General features: G+C 46.8%; 1 protein-coding gene across 1 annotated transcript in view; it reads left to right on the forward strand.

The window, feature by feature from the left end:
* FAM135B (family with sequence similarity 135 member B) overlaps positions 1-17,570 on the forward strand; it is a 269,743-nt gene that overhangs the window by 168,995 nt on the left and 83,178 nt on the right. The window contains exons 4-6 of the mRNA XM_067712826.1: positions 2,655-2,794; positions 10,325-10,395; positions 15,891-16,064. Coding sequence (XP_067568927.1) covers positions 2,655-2,794; positions 10,325-10,395; positions 15,891-16,064 — 385 coding nt within the window. The remainder of the gene's footprint in view (positions 1-2,654; positions 2,795-10,324; positions 10,396-15,890; positions 16,065-17,570) is intronic.

Here is a 17,570-nt window from a genome sequence, read left to right on the forward strand (position 1 = left end):
AACACAAATATATAATATCACTCATATGTGGAATCTAATTAAAAATGATATAAATGAACTTATTTACAAAACAGAAACAGACTCACAGATTTCAAAAACTTATGGCTTTACCAAAGGGGAAACAAAGCGGGGGATAAATTAGGAGCTTGGGATTAATTTACACACACTACTATATAGAGAGTGGATAGCCAGTGGGAACCTGCAGTACAGCACAAGGAACTCAAGGTTCTGTAATAACCTATATGGGAAAAGAATCTGAAAAAGAAGGAATGTATGTATATATGTGACTGAATCACTTTGCTATACACCTGAAGCTAACACAACACTGTCAATCAACCATACTCCAATAATATTAATAAAAAAAAGTGTCAGAATGTTTGAAATAACACTTGGGATATACCAAGACATGTTCTTTTTACCAATGTAACATTACAAAAGGATAAAAAAAAAACAAACAGATGAGTTTGTGATTTCAACAACAACAACAACAAAACAGTCTAAAGAGAAAGTGGCTTTTTACCCCACTGCTAGGAAGTGGCAGCCTCCCCAGGTATGAGCAAGGTCTTTCAGAGTAGAGAGAGCAGGCACTGCCCTCACCTCTAGGTGTCCAGAACCTGGTGCATAAGAGGGTGAGGAGAACAAGGTGTGAACGAGCGCCCTCTGTATCCTGGGTCTAATGAGGCCCCTTGGGATGCCGCGATCTTCTGTAAATACTGCTGAGTCCTGTGATCTAGTTCGTCAGTCTGCTCAAAACCAGAGGAGCTCAGTCTCCCGTGGATACGTAGCCGGTGGAAATGTATTCAACAGGGAGTGCTACGACCTTTCTCGAAACACAGTGAAAAAGTCATCCTACTGCATTTTGCATGCCTAGGACATGCTTGCTCTTCAGATCTTGATTTATTTTATCCTCTTCTGTCTACGCTGATCCCAGAAGGTCAGTGTGTGGAGATGCCTGTTTTTCACGTGGAAAGGCTGCTGTTACGAGGAGTGATGTCACTTGCCCAAGAAGGCAAGTGATTGAACTGTTTTTCTGGCTGTCCCTGCAGGTCCTAGATGGCTCAGTGTTGCTCTGACCTTCAAGAGTATTTACCCCATCCATCCTCTGCCACGTTGTCGGTCTGGCTTATAGATCAACCAGGCCTTGACAGTGATAGAAAAAGGGCTGGTGCAGCAAATAAAAACAGAAGGACATTTGCGCGCAAGGATCCCTTCTGTTGAAAAGCCACATCAGTTTGAATCCAACAGGTCTCAGTAGGGCTGTGTCAGGCCAGAAATTTTATTTCCTTCACAATGAAGTGCACATTGGAGCGTGAACGTCTGCACGGCCTTGGAAAGACCTGGGATTTTGCATTTCTTTTTCCCTACTCTGAAGCTACAATGCAGGTGTCAAGCGTCACTGTGCATGGGGAGGTGACAGTAACCCTTTGTCCCTGTTTCCAAGGGACTGTTCCAGCCAGCTGGGGACACTGCACAAGGCACTCCAGCCGTTTTCCTTTGCTGGTTGGGCTTTTAAAAAAATTTCTTGCTTCCCTTTGCAATCACACTATTTCCGTGTTTCAGTGGAGCTTCATAGCATACCTGTCGTTTGCTAGGAAATGGGTGCATTTTATTCATTCACCCAAGACGTCTTTTCTCAGTTGTTAAGTAGGCGGATGTGAGGATGCATCCACACAACGCCTCCTCGTATAGCGACTGTCGTGACGCCTCCCTCCCCTTCTTTGAGGCTTGGTCTCTTCATCTGTGGTGAAAACTTACCCTAGCAATTTTCTGTGAGGATTAAGGAAAGAAACACATTTGAAAAGCACTTTGGAAGCTGTGAAATACCACTAGGCCATTATTATGAATGAGTTGTCTTTGCTTTATATTATATAAATAGCACCATTATTTATTTTAGAAGATTTCTATATTTTTCCAACTCTGCAGTTTGTGTGTTAAGTGATTTGGAAGAATTCACCCATTTTCTCTTCATAGTAACCCTGGTCAGTGGATGCAGGAAGATCTCTTAACCTCCTTGAGTAGGTTTATCTTCTTGAAATTCAACTTCACTTTGAGACAATGTTTAGGGATTAAGGTACATTTAGAATGCACTGGAAGACATGGGATTGAGCAAGTTCCTTAAAAAACTGGATATCTCATGTAATTAGAATTAGCACATTTGTCTAAAACTCAAGACAGAGCATCCTTCATATCCTATGTGCTGTGCGAACAACACTTTCAGGAGAGAGAGATTCTGTGGACGCTAGGATATCCTTGTAGAAGACCCATTTCTGTTTTTCTCTCTCTGTTTCTCTCCTCATTATTTTCAGGAGAGGGGGATTATGGAAGGCTTTATGAAGGAGGGGTTATGTGAGCAGGTAAAGAATTCAGCAGGTACTAATTTCCAGCCAAGGAACACTGCCCACTGCACGACAGGTGATTTAGCCAAGATCCTATGACTTATAAAGGACTGAAGAAGGTTCTTGCTGAGATGCCGTCCCGATTCAGTGACCTTAGATCTTGTGTGATGGAATCACATTCATCTGTGGCTTTTGGTCTTTGGGAATTGGAATGCAGTTTGGGGCCATTGTTTCCCTTGAGCTGGCCTGACCCCCAAGGAGGCCGCAGATCCAGGGCAGGATGGGAGTCATGAGCTGCTACCGGTTCTTGTTTTGCAGACAGCGGCAGCCTGCACTCAGCCTGTGTCCACGAGAGCACTGTGCACAGCCGAGTCTTTCAGATCTTATACAGGAACGAAGAGGTGCCCATCAACGATGCCGTGATCTTCCGAGCTCATTTGCTCTTAGATGGTGAAAGGGTAAGTCCCGGAATCTTCCACCAGCCACGAATGGCTTTTCCCTCCTGTGCCTTTTGTATCCAGTGCTAGGAGAATGGGACGTGAAGGAGACGTTGTACATTTGCTCTGAAATCTGACAGATTGGGACTGGGGATTTCAGAGCATTCCTGCACCTCCTGATTTATTCCTTTTTGTACTCATGCTTTCGTTTGTATACTTGCTTGTTTCATGTTCCAAGCGGGTCCCATTGACTGACTTGCTGACTGTCTTACTCATTCCTCCTTCGCCCATTTGCTCGTCTTTCTGGGCCTCCGTCAACAGGTCAATCGGCAGGTGTTTGCTGAGCATCTGCTTTGTGCAGCGCTTGGGACGGGCCCTCGGATGATGGGCAAAGCTGAAGAAGGCAGCAGGGCCGATCCCTCAGACGCTGGGTGCTCCATCAGAGAAACAGATACACAGACAGGCCCTGGTAGCTGCAATACACTGTCCCGGCTGCACGTGCAGAAGAACAGGGGGCGCCAAGGTTGGAGATGAGCTCTGTGGGAGGACATCAACGGCTTAACAAAGGAGCTGGCTTTGAGATGCTGGGACTGAGAGTCCATCAGACTAAGAAAGAAGAAGGGCATCCCGTACAGGGGGAAACAGCATGAGTCAAGGCCCAGAGGCCTTGGAGCAAGTTGATTGAACATTTCCTATTTATGAGATTAACATCTGATAGTAACCTGATATTAACATCAAATGTTTCAAAATTTATGGTTACTGGGGGGAAAGGGAGGGTCAGATTGGCATGTTGGGATTGACATATACACACTACTATATATTAGTTAGATAACTAATAAGGACCTACTGTATAGCACAGGGAACTCTAGTCAATACTCTGTAATGACCTATATGGGAAAAGAATCTAAAAAAGAGTGGCTAAATGTATATGTATAACTGATTCACTTTGCTGTACACCTGAAACTAACACAACATTGTAAATCAACTATTCTCCAAAAGTATTCAAAAAATAAAAAAATCACTTGTACCTTTAAAAAAAATCAGATGTTTCAAAAGAATATCTGAAGTCTAAACCGTTTTTCTCCCTCCCCCAGCCCCACCTCGAATACCCGTTACCGCATGCCAGCTGGGCATTCCCTGCTAGAGCATCTTTAAAGATGTGGAAGTATACTCCTGCTTTAGGAGAGCCTAGTCAGACACGTGTCCCCTACAGGCATCCCCTACAGGCGTTATAGCACGCATAACGACTTCTCCTGGCCATCTAATACTCCTCTCATGTCCTATGGCTTTTTGTTTTTTTTAAAGTTTTGTATTCAGTTGACTTTTAAAAAAAATATATTTATTGGCTGAGCCAGGTCTTAGCTGCAGCATCCGGGATCTTTGTTGCCACGCACGGGATCTTTAGTTGCGGCATGCAGGATCTTTTAGTTGCGGCATGCGAGATCTAGTTCCCTGACCAGGGATCGAACCCAGGCCCCCTGCATTGGGAGCACGGAGTCTTAACCACTGGACCACCAGGGAAGTCCCTCCCATGGCTTTTTGTCCACATCTTTTATGCTTGAGGTAGTGACGAGTTCCCCTGTTTGGCTACATGTGAAAAGCTGTCACTGATTCTTCATTTATGAATCCATCCATTCATCAAAGATCTGTTGAGCACCTGCTGTGGGCTAGAGATGAAAATCATGAACAAGAAGATACCCCTGGTGTCTGAGAGCTTACGTTTTAACATGAGATCAGTACATCACCAGGCAATCAAATAAATACCTCCTGTATATTCTATCGCTGAGCCTTCCCACTGCTTCTCGCTCAGCTCACTCATCCATGAGGTACACTCACAAAGGTAAGAAGAGCAGGAATTTTCACCCCTGTTGGAGGTCCTGTGAAACTACAGCTGGGCCCAGAGTGGAAGAGAACTCCTGGCAGGCTCGCTGTGCGAGACCTGATGCTGCCTCCTGACGGATACTCAGATTTCCAAGAGCTCAGCTTCAACACAAGCTTCACACGAGATGGCGACTGCTTCCTGGAGGGGAAGTGGCAGATGGGAGGGCTCCCTGAGCAGCCAGCACTGAGCTGAGACCACACGCTGAGGAGGGGCCAGGCATCCCGGGAGGAGGGCACAGCTAGGACAAAGGCTGTGAGGCGGGAATGAGGAGGTGCTGAGGAGTCCCGCAGTGACTGACCCCGAGGTACCCATCCATCAGCACTGGTTGCTTTCCCTGAGTTCCCCCACACCTTCGTAAGTCAACTCTTTTTAATGAACTGAGCGCATCATCTGCTTCTTTCCTGGACTCTGGTGGACACAGGTAGTTTAGGAAAAGATACTGGAGCTGGTTTTGAGGGTGAAGGGACTCCCAGTTGGGCTTCCTGCACAAGCTCAGCTTCCCCGAATTCTACTAAGGAAAGTCACTGGATTTCTCACGGGCCGTTGTCCTTTGGCACGTTGATCTCAAAGACCTTCCTGGGGAGAATGGTTGTGACTGGAGGCTGGGTTTGGACATTACTCAGGTCTCTTGGTCATTATTCCATCTTAATTCCATCAGACTCTTCCTCCTGCCCCTAACAGTTTAAAGCTTTTCAAGGTTAACGTTTCCCAGCACTCAAGTTTAGCCTCACGCGACTTTGCGACAAGCCATAGTTCGGAGGTTGAACGGGCAGTGTGTTTGCCAGCCTGGGTTGTAGTCTTGTACATATTTTGTACAAGACTTTGTTCATACGGTACATATTGTTTTCTTCTGCATATAAAATCACGTATCTCTACAAGCTAATAATTTATTGTTGTTTTGGGGGTAATCCACATGGCAGCAAACAGCGTTATCATTAATCATTACATCCAAATCAGTGACAATTAAAGTTAATTGGGTAAGTTCATAAAAGGCGTATCTCTGGAATGCATGCATCAGCTCCAGTGAATACCTGTTTATGGCAGCCAAAACGCCGTATCGCCAGCTGGCCGGAGCTCACGGTCTTGCATGTACGTAGCCATCAGTGTGAGTGGCAGGCATATACGATGCCAGCACGTCGAGCGTACCGTTTCCTGGGCTATGGGAAGTGCAGACACGGAGAAGATCCAGCCCACACAGTTAGTGCCCAAGTAAATGTAAGAGATGACCATGGACAGAACTAATCACAGCTTAAGGCACAAACGTTTTCATAAAAGTTGCAAAGAAGCAGGGAGTGTGGCGTGGGATAGGCATATTATTTATATACCCTTTGTGTAACACCCCCCAGAAGATTTGGGAAGGCTGACAAAATACACAGGATAGTAAAAGGGTAAAAATAGCAATAGAGGGAGCCAAAGTACAGGAAAAACACAACAGGCAGCTAAAGCCTGAGTTACATGTAACAGACCAGAATGCACACGCAGAGTTCTGGACCTTTGCAGGTGTTGGCCCACACGTTCAGTGCTGAGCTTCCCAGCAGACAAGGCAGAGAAGATACAGTTATTAGCAGCGAGATGCTTAATGTCCTGAAGAGGAAGAGGAACATGTTACAGAAAATAATCTTTGTGGACAAGGTTGCATTTTTTTTTTTTTTTTTTTTTTTTTTTGCGGTACGCGGGCCTCTCACCGCTGTGGCCTCTCCCATTGCGGAGCACAGGCTCCGGACGCGCAGGCGCAGCGGCCATGGCTCACGGGCCCAGCCGCTCCGCGGCATGTGGGATCTTCCCGGACCGGGGCACGAACCCGCGTCCCCTGCATCGGCAGGCGGACTCTCAACCACTGCGCCACCAGGGAAGCCCAAGGTTGCATTTTTTAATTGAAGTATAATTGATTTACAATGTTGTGTTAATTTCTAGTATACAGCAAAGTGATTCAGTTATATACATATATTCCTTTTCATACTCCTTACCATTATGATTTATTACAGGAGATTGAATATAGTTCCCTGGACTATACAGTAGGACCTTGTTGTTTATCTGTTTTATATATAGTAGTTTGCATCTGCTAATCCCAAACTCTCAGTTTATCCCTCCTCCACCCTCTTCCCTTTTGGTAACCGTAAGTTTGTTTTCTATGTCTGTGAGTCTGTTTCTGTTTTATAAATAAATTCACTTGAGTCATATTTTAGATTCCACATGTAAGTGATATCTTATGGTATTTGTCTTTCTCTGTCTGCCTTACTTCACTTAGTATGATGATCCCTAGGTGCGTTCATGTTGCTGCAAATGGCAATATTTCATTCTTTTTTATGGCTGAGTAATATTCCATTGTATATATGTACCACATCTTCTTTAGCCATTCACCTGTCGATGGACATTTAGGTTGCTTCCACGTCTTGGCTATTGTGAATAGTGCTGCTATGAACATTGGGGTGCATGTATCTTTTCGAATAAGAGTTTTCTCCGGATATGTGCCAAGGAGTGGGATGGTTGCATTTTTATGGGCTCCAAAAAGAAAAGCATTTCTCAAAGTATGATTCCTAGATGCACCATGTCCTAGTGCCCTGGCAGCACTTTTTTAAAATGCAGATTCTTAAGCCCAGCCCAGACCTAGCCCAGGCAGTCTGACCGCAAAGCCTGTGTTTGTGACCAGTATGCAGGCCTGGGGGTGGAGTTATTGGACGAAGGGGTCCTTTAGGTGGTCAGGCCCATAGTAAGTTGGAAATAACTATAATAACTAATATTTGTTGAGAATGGGCTTTGTTCACACACTGTGTTAAGCCCTTTATGTGCATTTTCTTACATAGTCGCACAATAGCAGTGATCTAAGGGGTAAGTGTAATCATTTCACCCCCATTTTACAGATGAAAAAACAAACAAACCTAGAGAGGTCGACTGGCCCAAGGTCACACAGATACTTAATAAATGGAGAGCCAAGCTTTGTACCCATGTAGCTTGACTTCCAAAACTGCTTTCTTATCTCCCCAGCTATGATGCAGCTCAGGAGAGAAGTTCATAAAGGAGGAGGAGATACAAGGGTTACTACTGTTATGAGCAGAGTTGAAATCAGCTAGCGTGAGATTGTACAACCCACAACACAGATGAGACCTTGGGAAAAGGCTGAAGAAGTGAGGAACCCTTGACTGAACCTGGGCTTTGGAGCCCAGATTAAGCCTTGGAAGTGTCTTTCCTACAGCAAGTCTCAATTTTTTCATTTATATGTGAGGCCAATATGTCTTAATTCACAGTTTTATCCACATTAAATAAGATAGTATATGACAGTGGTAGCTGTCCTGTGTAGTATCTGCTACACAGCAACTCCTGTGTAATCCTAGCTGCTGTTCTTATTTCCACTACTATGTGAAACTGTTGCCCGATGCTAAAAACGTCATCTGCCTGGGAGGCTGAGGTTAGCTGATGTAAGCTATTATATAGAGGATGGATAAAGAGCACAGGGAACTCTATTCGATAACCCGTGATAAACCATGATGGAAAAGAAGATGAAAAAAGAATGTATATATATGTATAACTGAATCACTTTGCTGTACAGCAGAAATTAACACAACACAGTAAGTCAACTATACTCCAATTTTTAAAAATCGCCCTTGAAAGGAAGCAATCCTTTTAACGAAAATAAGGTAGGGCAATGGAAGGGCATGCGTGCGTGAGTGTGTGTGTGTGTGTGCGTGCACGTGTGAATGTGTGTGTTTGGAGGAAGGGGCAGGTAGCCAGCAGCCAATGAAGAAAAATGAGTGGCTAGAGAAACCAGTGACTGCATTCTGGGGCGTCTTGCAATTAAAGATTTATTGAGACATCAGTGAAGTCATAGCCAGGCTCCATCCAGCCACAGCTGATCTTGGGCCTGGATTTCTCTCCTTGTTCCAAAGAAATTGCAGCAAGTTTAAAACTGGAGCTTACAGCGAATTTTTGTTAAGTAAGCAGATGCATGCTTGGAGGTGGTTAGGGGGACTCGCTCTGCCAGTCTTATTTCCCGGGGACTGGTGACAAGAGGCTGTGTTGCTTGGGTTGTGTGTATGAAGCCGGGTAAGTGATTATGCAAAACAAAGCTAGGAGAGGAAGTTATTCATAGCGCTTGGATTGAGCAAAATGTTAACTTTTAAACGCTTAAAAACATTTTTTTAAACAAATTTTAAAACCCTGGGGAGCTAAAGATAAATTCCATCCATATGTCTCTGCCTGAGCTATACTTCACCAGGAGCATGTTTCCAAAGAGGCCTTTGGGTAAGAGATTTCCATCCCTACAGAATGAGGATATTCTTGCAAAGAAATAAAAACCAAGGGCGGGGGGTGGAGAAGAGCTTTATTTATCCTTTAAGATACACGAATACTTTCCGTGGGTGGGACCTTGTCCCTGGATCCAGAATGGATTAAGGCTAGTCTCTCCCATAACGATACCAGATTACAGGGGATATTGGGTAAGAAAAGGGCCCGGGGGATTTAGCCAGTCAGATGGATTTTGTCAGAGTCCCCTGAGCCCGACCCAAGTGGAGCTTCGGAATGCCAGCCCAGCACGGCCAGATCCATGGATTGTTTTTTCAGAAGCTGGAAACCTGCAATGGAAAAGTGAAATTGCCTGATTTTTAAATGTTTTCTACTTGTTCAAAACATTGTAAGAAATACGATCAGGACTAAGCAAAAGGTGTCTGCAGCTAATATTGGTCTCTTGGGCTTATAACGCAAAAGTTGTAAAGCTGAGACAATTTTATAGGACGTGTTGAATGCTGAGATAGGAAGAAAAACAGGGTTTTGTGGGTCACAGAGGAGAAGGGGTCCATCCCGCGTGGCTGTGGGGAGGAGATTACGCCCTGTCACAGGCGTGTAGTACTTACCTGGGTTTCCTGAGTAGGGACATCAGCTAGATCCGGTACTTAGCAAGTGACTCTCCTGGAGGTGGGGATGATGAGGTGTTACGTTTGGGAAAAGAAGAGCCGTGGGTTACCATCTTTTAGATGTACCTGAGAAGCTGGCAGGTAGAACAAATAGATTCCCATGCTAATGAATGAAAACTGATTTTTTTTTTTAAAAGCTAAGAATGGAAACAGTCATGGATAGGACATGAAATGCTAGAGTGTCTGAAAGCATAAATGGTTAGATGTAATGGATCTCAAGACAAAAGTGAAGGATACGCTTGCGTGTAAAGCTGGGCCACCTTGGGAACTGACGACTTTTCTGAGCATCAGCTTCCTCCTCTATGAACCTGAAGAATAGCGTCAGCCCCTCGAAGGTGCCGGCAGTAACACCACCTCCAACATTTTCCCATCTCTAGCCAAGTGGGGTTTCCTCTCTGCAAATTCACTGCTCCAACCTTTCCAAAGCAGGGGCCACAGAACACTTCACTCCTGCTTCAGAGGATTCCAGATCACATCTGTTCTGGAAATAAGGTGCTCAAAAGTCCTGCAGTCTAGAAAACTCACTTCACATTTTTTTCCTGCAAATTGGCTTTTCCCCACATTTGACATAAATCCCTTCCTTCTACTGTCCATGCAATACAGGCACTGCATTCAACTAGAATTCCACAGAACATGCATGGAAATTCTGCTTTACACATAAGTGACATTCATTTTGCTGTGAGCTCCTTCTTCTAAACTTTGGGAAACACGCCGGCTACATGTTTCATTTGGACCGGTCCTTAAACTTTGTTTCTCTTCTAGGTGGAAGAGGCACTAAGTGAAGTCGATTTCCAACTCAAGGTGGATTTGCACTTTACAGACAGTGAACAACAGTGAGTGTCCTTGGGATCCTTGAATCGTGATAATAGAGTTTCCTTTGCCCAACACTTTTCCAGCCCTGAGGTATCCTGATGGCCATGACCTCAGGACATCCCTTAGAAACCCGCTTCTTGATCAGCTACAGAAACGAGGGCAAGGAATATCTATGTGGTCATTTAGAGCTGCATGTATTTTAGGCAGGTAGCTCAGAGGCTGCAGGCACAGAGAACTCCAGACTTCCTGCTCTATGGACCGGCACCTTCTTATATCCGAACCCGCCTCCGTACACTTGCAATGCAGTATTAATTAGCTCTTTAGATTAATGTCCATATGAGGCTGCGGATCTCAAGGCCCCCTTCTGAATCAAAGGAGATCCTGCCGGGACCCTCATCTTTACACTGAATGTCTGCTATGACGTTTCAACTTTCTGAAAATTGAAAATCCATTGACGTACATTGAAAGTCCATCAGCTTCCTGCTTATCGGATTCAATAATTCTGTTCTTTCATGTCATGAATAGATAGTCCTTTTTTCAGGTATGAAAAAGTCCAGTCGAATGTATTACCAAAACTCCAAACTCTCATCCAATTTATAACTTCTTTTCACTGACACTGCGCCTTCGCTCCACTGCACCCCTGCTCCAGGCGTTCTCGGGGTAGGAAACTCCCGCTGCAGCAGCTGGGTGTGGTGAGCAGCTTGATACAGCCTCCTGTCTTCCCCCTGGGGTGTGTGGGTCTTGCAGGGCCAGGCACAAGGAGGAGGAAGGAGATTGCAGGTGGGGCAGGGAGTCATACGTGATGGGTTCAGTTGCAAGCAGGGCTCTTAACGGGGTAGATGCTCCATCACCGCTTTCTCCGCTCCTGGGGTGTTCTTGTGTCTTCCGTGGAGCTATACCCGTTAGGCGGTCTCCCTCTCCCCCAGCCTCTGCTGTTCTTTGTTATAATGATGCCTCCTATGGTTGCGTCACTCGCTCCTTGCAGGAAGCTCTTTTGGCAGATTTTTCTCCGAGGAATGCACATCTGGCTCTTGGATAATGGACACAAGCACTTTCATCCTCATCTCACACTGGTGGGGACCCCCGCCCCAGTGCTGCTGACTCTTCTTTGGCCAATCCAGCCACCCTCAGCTTCTCTCCTGAGGGCCTTTGCAGGATAAGTCAGGCACCAGGGCCTGTGCTCCCCCAGGGGACACAGAGCATGCTCACGTGAAGACTCCCCTCATTAAGCTTGAGGTGAAAATGGAGGTCCTTCTTTTCCATCTGTTCTATTAGCAGAATCTCAGCACAGTCTGACCACTTCGGGGAAATTAATCCTCACTTCTGATCTCTACAGCCTCTTCAGCAAATGCTTCACCTTCTCCAGTGGAGAAGGGGCTAGTGCTGGCGGAATGGTTGCCCGACCCCTTCAAATTTCAGAGGCACTGTTAGCGCTTTGGCTCCCTTCCCAAGGATTGTCCCATCCCCGAGATGTGTCTGATTGTTATGGGAGTTTTCATAACACGGGGCATTGAATCAGAGGGGATCTGAACCACAGATGGACCACTACTAAAATGTCAGAAACCTGACTGTGTCTGTGCTTTGAGAATAGACATCTGATGTGTATGTACTGGAGATGGTCACACCTCATCTCTGGGCTGGCCGGAGGATCTGTCCAAGGTCCTTCCGCTGCGTCTGGGCTCAACATCACAGATCCCTCACTCTTGGGGTCTTTATCTGGACCCCAAGCCCCTCTGGACACCTGCTTCTCTCATCACTTATGCTTACCTTGTGGTGGGATGATGGATGCTTGAGAAATCTTATCTCCCTCACACCATCTCCAGGACTTATTGTTCTAGCACCATATTGAACTCAGAAGCCCCATAAGAGGCTGACCTTCTTTCTAAGCTATAAACTCAGAAATGAAGTCCTCGTCTCTATTGCTCTCATATTCCCTCTCAACTATTTAGGGTTTCTGTCATTCACTCATTTTATTAATTTTATTAACACCCCCTTCCCTATCTTCCTGTTCCCCTTCATTCAGAAGTATTCATCCATAGCTCCCTGGTAGACATTTCCATTTGATCACAGAACCCTGCCATTGATCCCAAACCCAGCCTGGAAGTCATTCCCTACCCAGCTCGCCAGGCAGCCTCAATGATAAGTTATGGTGGACACAATAGATGTGACCTTCTTACCATCAAAACAGTAGTTAATGGAGAGGCTGTGTACAGGAGATTGGCCCAAACAAAGTGTATGGAGTTTCAGCAACAGGCTCTGTGCTCATTGACTGTGAGACACTGGGTGCATCCCCGCCCTTTTCCAAATCTCAGTAGCCTCATTTATAAAATGGGCATCATTATAGATTCTGTACTTCATGGGTCTGTTATGAAGATTAAGAGGTGATACCTAAGCCAGGCCAAGGGCACAGATCAATGTCTTCTTCCTCTTCGTGGCTTCCTAGATGCAGGTGGGGCCGGTTTCCATGTGTCACTTCCTCCCTATAGTACAAAGCACTTAACAACAATCAGAGCAGAGCGTTTTCATGGAGTGTGCGCTTAGCTAACAGGAACAGGAAGCCAGAGGCTGGGGAAGAATTGAAAATGCCATATTTTTTCATTTTCATAAGTTGGGTTTAAGGGTGACAAGACATCCGTAGCACATCCTGGGGATAGACTTTTGGCTTTGAAACATGACCCAGGCAGTCAGCTTCTTTGTAACCATTTAGGCTTGAACAGGATCAAAATAGAGAAGCATGGCATCTAATGTCAGGGGCAGAAGGGCTCTTGAGGTCCATCCCGTCCAGTGGTTCTCAATGTGGGTGGGACAGTCCTGTCCCCCAGGGAATTTTGGCCATTTCTGGGGACATTTTAAATTGTTACACGGGGGGTGGGTGGGTGCTACTGGCTTCTAGTGAGTAGAGTCCAGGGACGCTGCTGAACATCCCACAATGCACAGGACTGCATCCCGGCTCCCCAGCAAAGCATTGTTCAGTCCCCAATATCAATATCACCGAGGGTGAGAAACAGTGCTGTAGTGTAACCTCACATTTGAACCTGCTACTCTGCAGAGACCCATGAACATGTGCTTGCGCAGAGACAGGAGCTCACGTCTCCCCATTATATCCCATTCTGTCCCTGGACACTTCTGCTTATCAGGAAATTCCTCTTTACTTCAAGGGACAAGTCATCCTTCTGTGCCTTCCTTCAGTTGCCCTCAAGTTCAGTCCTTGTAACCACGCATCAAAATTCTCAGTCTGGGGGCGTCCCTGGTGGCGCAGTGCTTGAGAGTCCGCCTGCTGATGCAGGGGACACGGGTTTGTGCCCCGGTCCGGGAGGATCCCACATGCCACGGAGCGGCTGGGCCCGTGAGCCATGGCCGCTGAGCCTGCGCGTCCAGAGCCTGTGCTCTGCAACGGGAGAGGCCACAACAGTGAGAGGCCCGCATACCGAAAAAAAAAAAAAAATTCTCAGTCTGGATCGCAGTTCAGGTACACAAGTCATCTCTTTAAGTCATCTCTTCCCCTTCAGTTGAACACCAGGGCTCTTTCTCTGTGTTTTGCATTTTTTGTTTGTTTGATTTTTTTGCTGGTTTTAGTTCCTGTATAAGAACCCAGGCATTTTCCTCTCAGTGTTATCCAGTTTACCTCTATGTTTTTTTTTTCTAAATTGAGACCTCCCCCTCCCCCAGAACTGAGTTGGTTTTTTTTTAAACATCTTTATTGGAGTATAATTGCTTTACAATGGTGTGTTAGTTTCTACTGTATGACAGAGTGAATCAGCTATACATATACACATATCCCCATATCCCCTCCCTCCTGCATCTCCCCCCCACCCTCCCTATCCCACCCCTCTAGGTGGTCACAAAGCGCTGAGCTGATCTCCCTGTGCTATGTGGCTGCTTCCCACTAGCTATCTAGTTTACACTTGGTATTTTATCTCCATTAATTAGCTCTATTCCTTTCAGGGCACAAAAGAGCTATCACCTCCCTCACTCTGAATTCTTTACTCCTATTAAAGTGGCTAAAATTCTTGTTAACGTTTTTGACATCTTTGCTACCCTGACATGTATTTCACCCCCTGTTGTTCAAGCCCTAAGGACAGTCCTAGGATTTGCAGCAGCCTGTGTCTGAATGGATTCAAAGTAATTATGTGCAGTAGTGTAGAACAGACTGTGGAGTCAGACAGACCTGGGCCCAGCTTTTAGGTTTGGCCTTGTGACTTTGAACAAATCAGTTAACTCACGTTGGCTTTACCTCCTCATCAATAAACGGAATAACGTCAGTGGATACCTCACATGATTGTCATGTGCATTAAGGGAAAGAACGCCATGCTCAGTTCACAGTAAGGCCGCAATAAACAGTTGTCAGAATGATAGTGAATATGAATGTTAATGACTTCCTGAGACTCAGGAGAGGACACTCTGTGCCCCCTGCCATCAGGCTTCTTCCTGGTAAGAGAGGAGGTCAGCGTTTGTGGGCTACTTCGGAGTCACACTGGGCTCCGCTGATGTAGTTAACTCTTCTACCTGGCATTCATTTGCACCCAAGCTCTAAGCGACAAGGATTTCCAGAAAGCGAAGCCCATTGGGTGGGGTCTTGGGAGTTTGCTCCCCTCACTGTTTTCTCTCTGTGTCTCTTTTCCTCCTCCGTGGAGGAAAAAGAAGCTTCTCATCTGGACATCCTCTGAGCTCTCTGCTCTGCTCACAGAAGACGCTCCATCCAGGTTTCCCAAGGGGTCTGGTTCAGAGACGCCCAGAGAGCCTGAGTGACTGGTGTGCAGAGGAGGAGATGAGCCCTGGATGGCTTTCATTTAGAGGAAGATCAGCCCCATTTTTATAACCAAAGACTCTGTTAGGCTCTGCTTACCAGCTGGCTTATCTCTTGGGAATCAGACACATACCAGTTACAAAACGCTAGAGAGAAGGTAGGGGAGTCCTTGATGAAATTGATCAGACTCTTTATTATTCTTTGGGGGTCATTCATTTATTCATTCAGTCACATATCCCTTTTAATAAGGAGATATTTGACCGACTTCTCCAATATGCCAGATTCTAAGCTTGGTGTTAGGGATACAAAAATGAAGTCGTCACAGTTCTTGCCCTTAAGAGGTAGGAGTCTAGTAGAAAACACAGAGGTACAAAGGAAGTGCTGTGCTGGGCATCTGTGGGGGAAATACAAGAGCAAGCAGGGAATGGGGGTCTGGGAGGGCTTCCCCGTTGAGCCTGGAAAAGTGTCTGGGCATCTTTCCATCACTGACAGATGAGCTCCGTGTCGGTAATAGCAGAGTGTGAGCCCCAGCTCTGCTGCATAGCAGCTGCGTGATGTCCCACGAGTTCTCTTCCCTCTCTGAGCCTCAGTCGCTTCATTTGCCCATCACGGGGAAAACAATTGCTGCCTAGCAGAGTATTTGCAGGAATTGGATAAGCCGAGACAGGCACAGTGCTTGTGCGTGGGCGAGGTTGCCTTGTGGACCCACCTGGCTGGCAGCAGGGACCACCTGCCACCACTCATGTGAGTCACTCACTTGCCTTCCAGGCTGCGGGACATGGCCGGGGTCCCCGTGATCAGCAGCCGTGCTCTGGGCCTGCACTTCCACCCCCGGAGAGGCCTGCATCACCAGGTCCCCGTCATGTTCGACTATTTCCACCTGTCGGTGATCTCGGTGACCATCCACGCTGCCCTGGTGGCCCTGCAACAGCCCCTGATCAGGTATGAGGTTGCGAGCCCTGCTGTTACGGGGAGGCGGAGGGGCGCGCTTTGGGTTTCTTGTTACACTTGAGTCTCCCGTGTGGCTGAGATGCTGAGAGCTGGCCAGGAGAGATCAGCTCAGGCCAGAGGAGCTTCCCCCAGGCTGCAGGTTTAGGCTCTGAGCCCTCACTGCAGGGCAGGGGAGAGATGGGCAGGGATGTTGGAGTGGGTGCCCCTGGAGTCAGGAGGACACCGGCAGGGAACCTTGGTGCTGAATGGGTGAGACCTGTTGCCTTCACCTGAACTGGCTTTTTTCTAACCCTGTCTTATTTGAAAAGTCACCTAACATCCCTGAGACACACAGTCTTCATCCCTAAACCAGGGACGTTTGTGGGTCCCATCCATTTAAGGTTTTAGTGACTCTCACACGAGGACAGTGCCAGGCGCCCCTTCCTCCAGTAACTATTTGTTCAACGATAGGACCACCTGAGTGGCCCTGTGCTCGCCCTTCAGTGAATTGTCCCAGAGCATCTCCGTGGTCCCATGAAGCACTGAGGTTCTCTGAATGACTTAAGCAGAGGGACAGAGCCGACAGCAATGAGCACATTGTACTGTGCCCGGGTGTCTTCCTCCAAGCACCTGGAATCACCAGATGTGGACATCAGCTCACTTCAAACCTCCCACATGCATGGGGGCACGGGTTGCACACGTGGGCAAAGGGATATTCGGGGATGCAATCTTGCAGCATGGAGTTTCTGGAAGGGAGCTTTCCCAATGTCCCTTTTCAGTGCTGGGGGTTGAAATGCATGTGGTGGAGACTCCGGTCCCCACTCACTGTTGGGTAGGGGTCCCGATCCCCTGCTGGGGTCAAAGAGTAGGAAATGAGACCTTGGCCGGGCTATGTGACCAGATGTGCTTCTGCCAGTCGCTGTGCCTATCTGCTTGCTGAGCTCCGTCCCGGGCTGTGCTCGCTAATGGGGCAATTTTAGACGCTCTGCATAGAAAGTTTAACCTCCTGACAGAAACAGTGCGTTACAGGTTTGTCTGCAGCCACCTTGCTGGAGAGCAGTGCAGATAGAAATTCACCACGAGAGATTAGGCTTCTCCAGGGATGGGGGTAAAAATAGAACTGCCTTCTGTTCTCTGGATTTTGCAGGAAGCATTTCTGTGAGCTCGTTCACAGTGGCTGGGAACACTTTAAGGTTATGGGAAATACCTGTCAAGTAGGGCAAGCTCCAGTTTTTCCAGAAAAGCAGTTTCAGCAGCAACTGTTAAATCCAGCCGGGAAGAAGCAGGTGTGAAATGAAAATTTAACCGCAAAAGATCCTTCACCTTCCCTGAAACAGACTGAGGTCTGTTTAACCCTCAGTGTTTAACTCTCAGATGGGTGCAGTTTGATTTCACTTGAGAGCGTCAGCTACTCAAGGCCACACCGAAGACAACTAGCGAGTTATTCTAGTGACTGATTTACAGTCGGTCCCCTGAACGCGCCACGAGCATTGCTGCTCTTACGCATGTTCTGCATTT

This window comes from Pseudorca crassidens, chromosome 17, assembly GCF_039906515.1.
Source record: "Pseudorca crassidens isolate mPseCra1 chromosome 17, mPseCra1.hap1, whole genome shotgun sequence".
In the NCBI taxonomy this organism is placed as follows: domain Eukaryota; kingdom Metazoa; phylum Chordata; class Mammalia; order Artiodactyla; family Delphinidae; genus Pseudorca; species Pseudorca crassidens.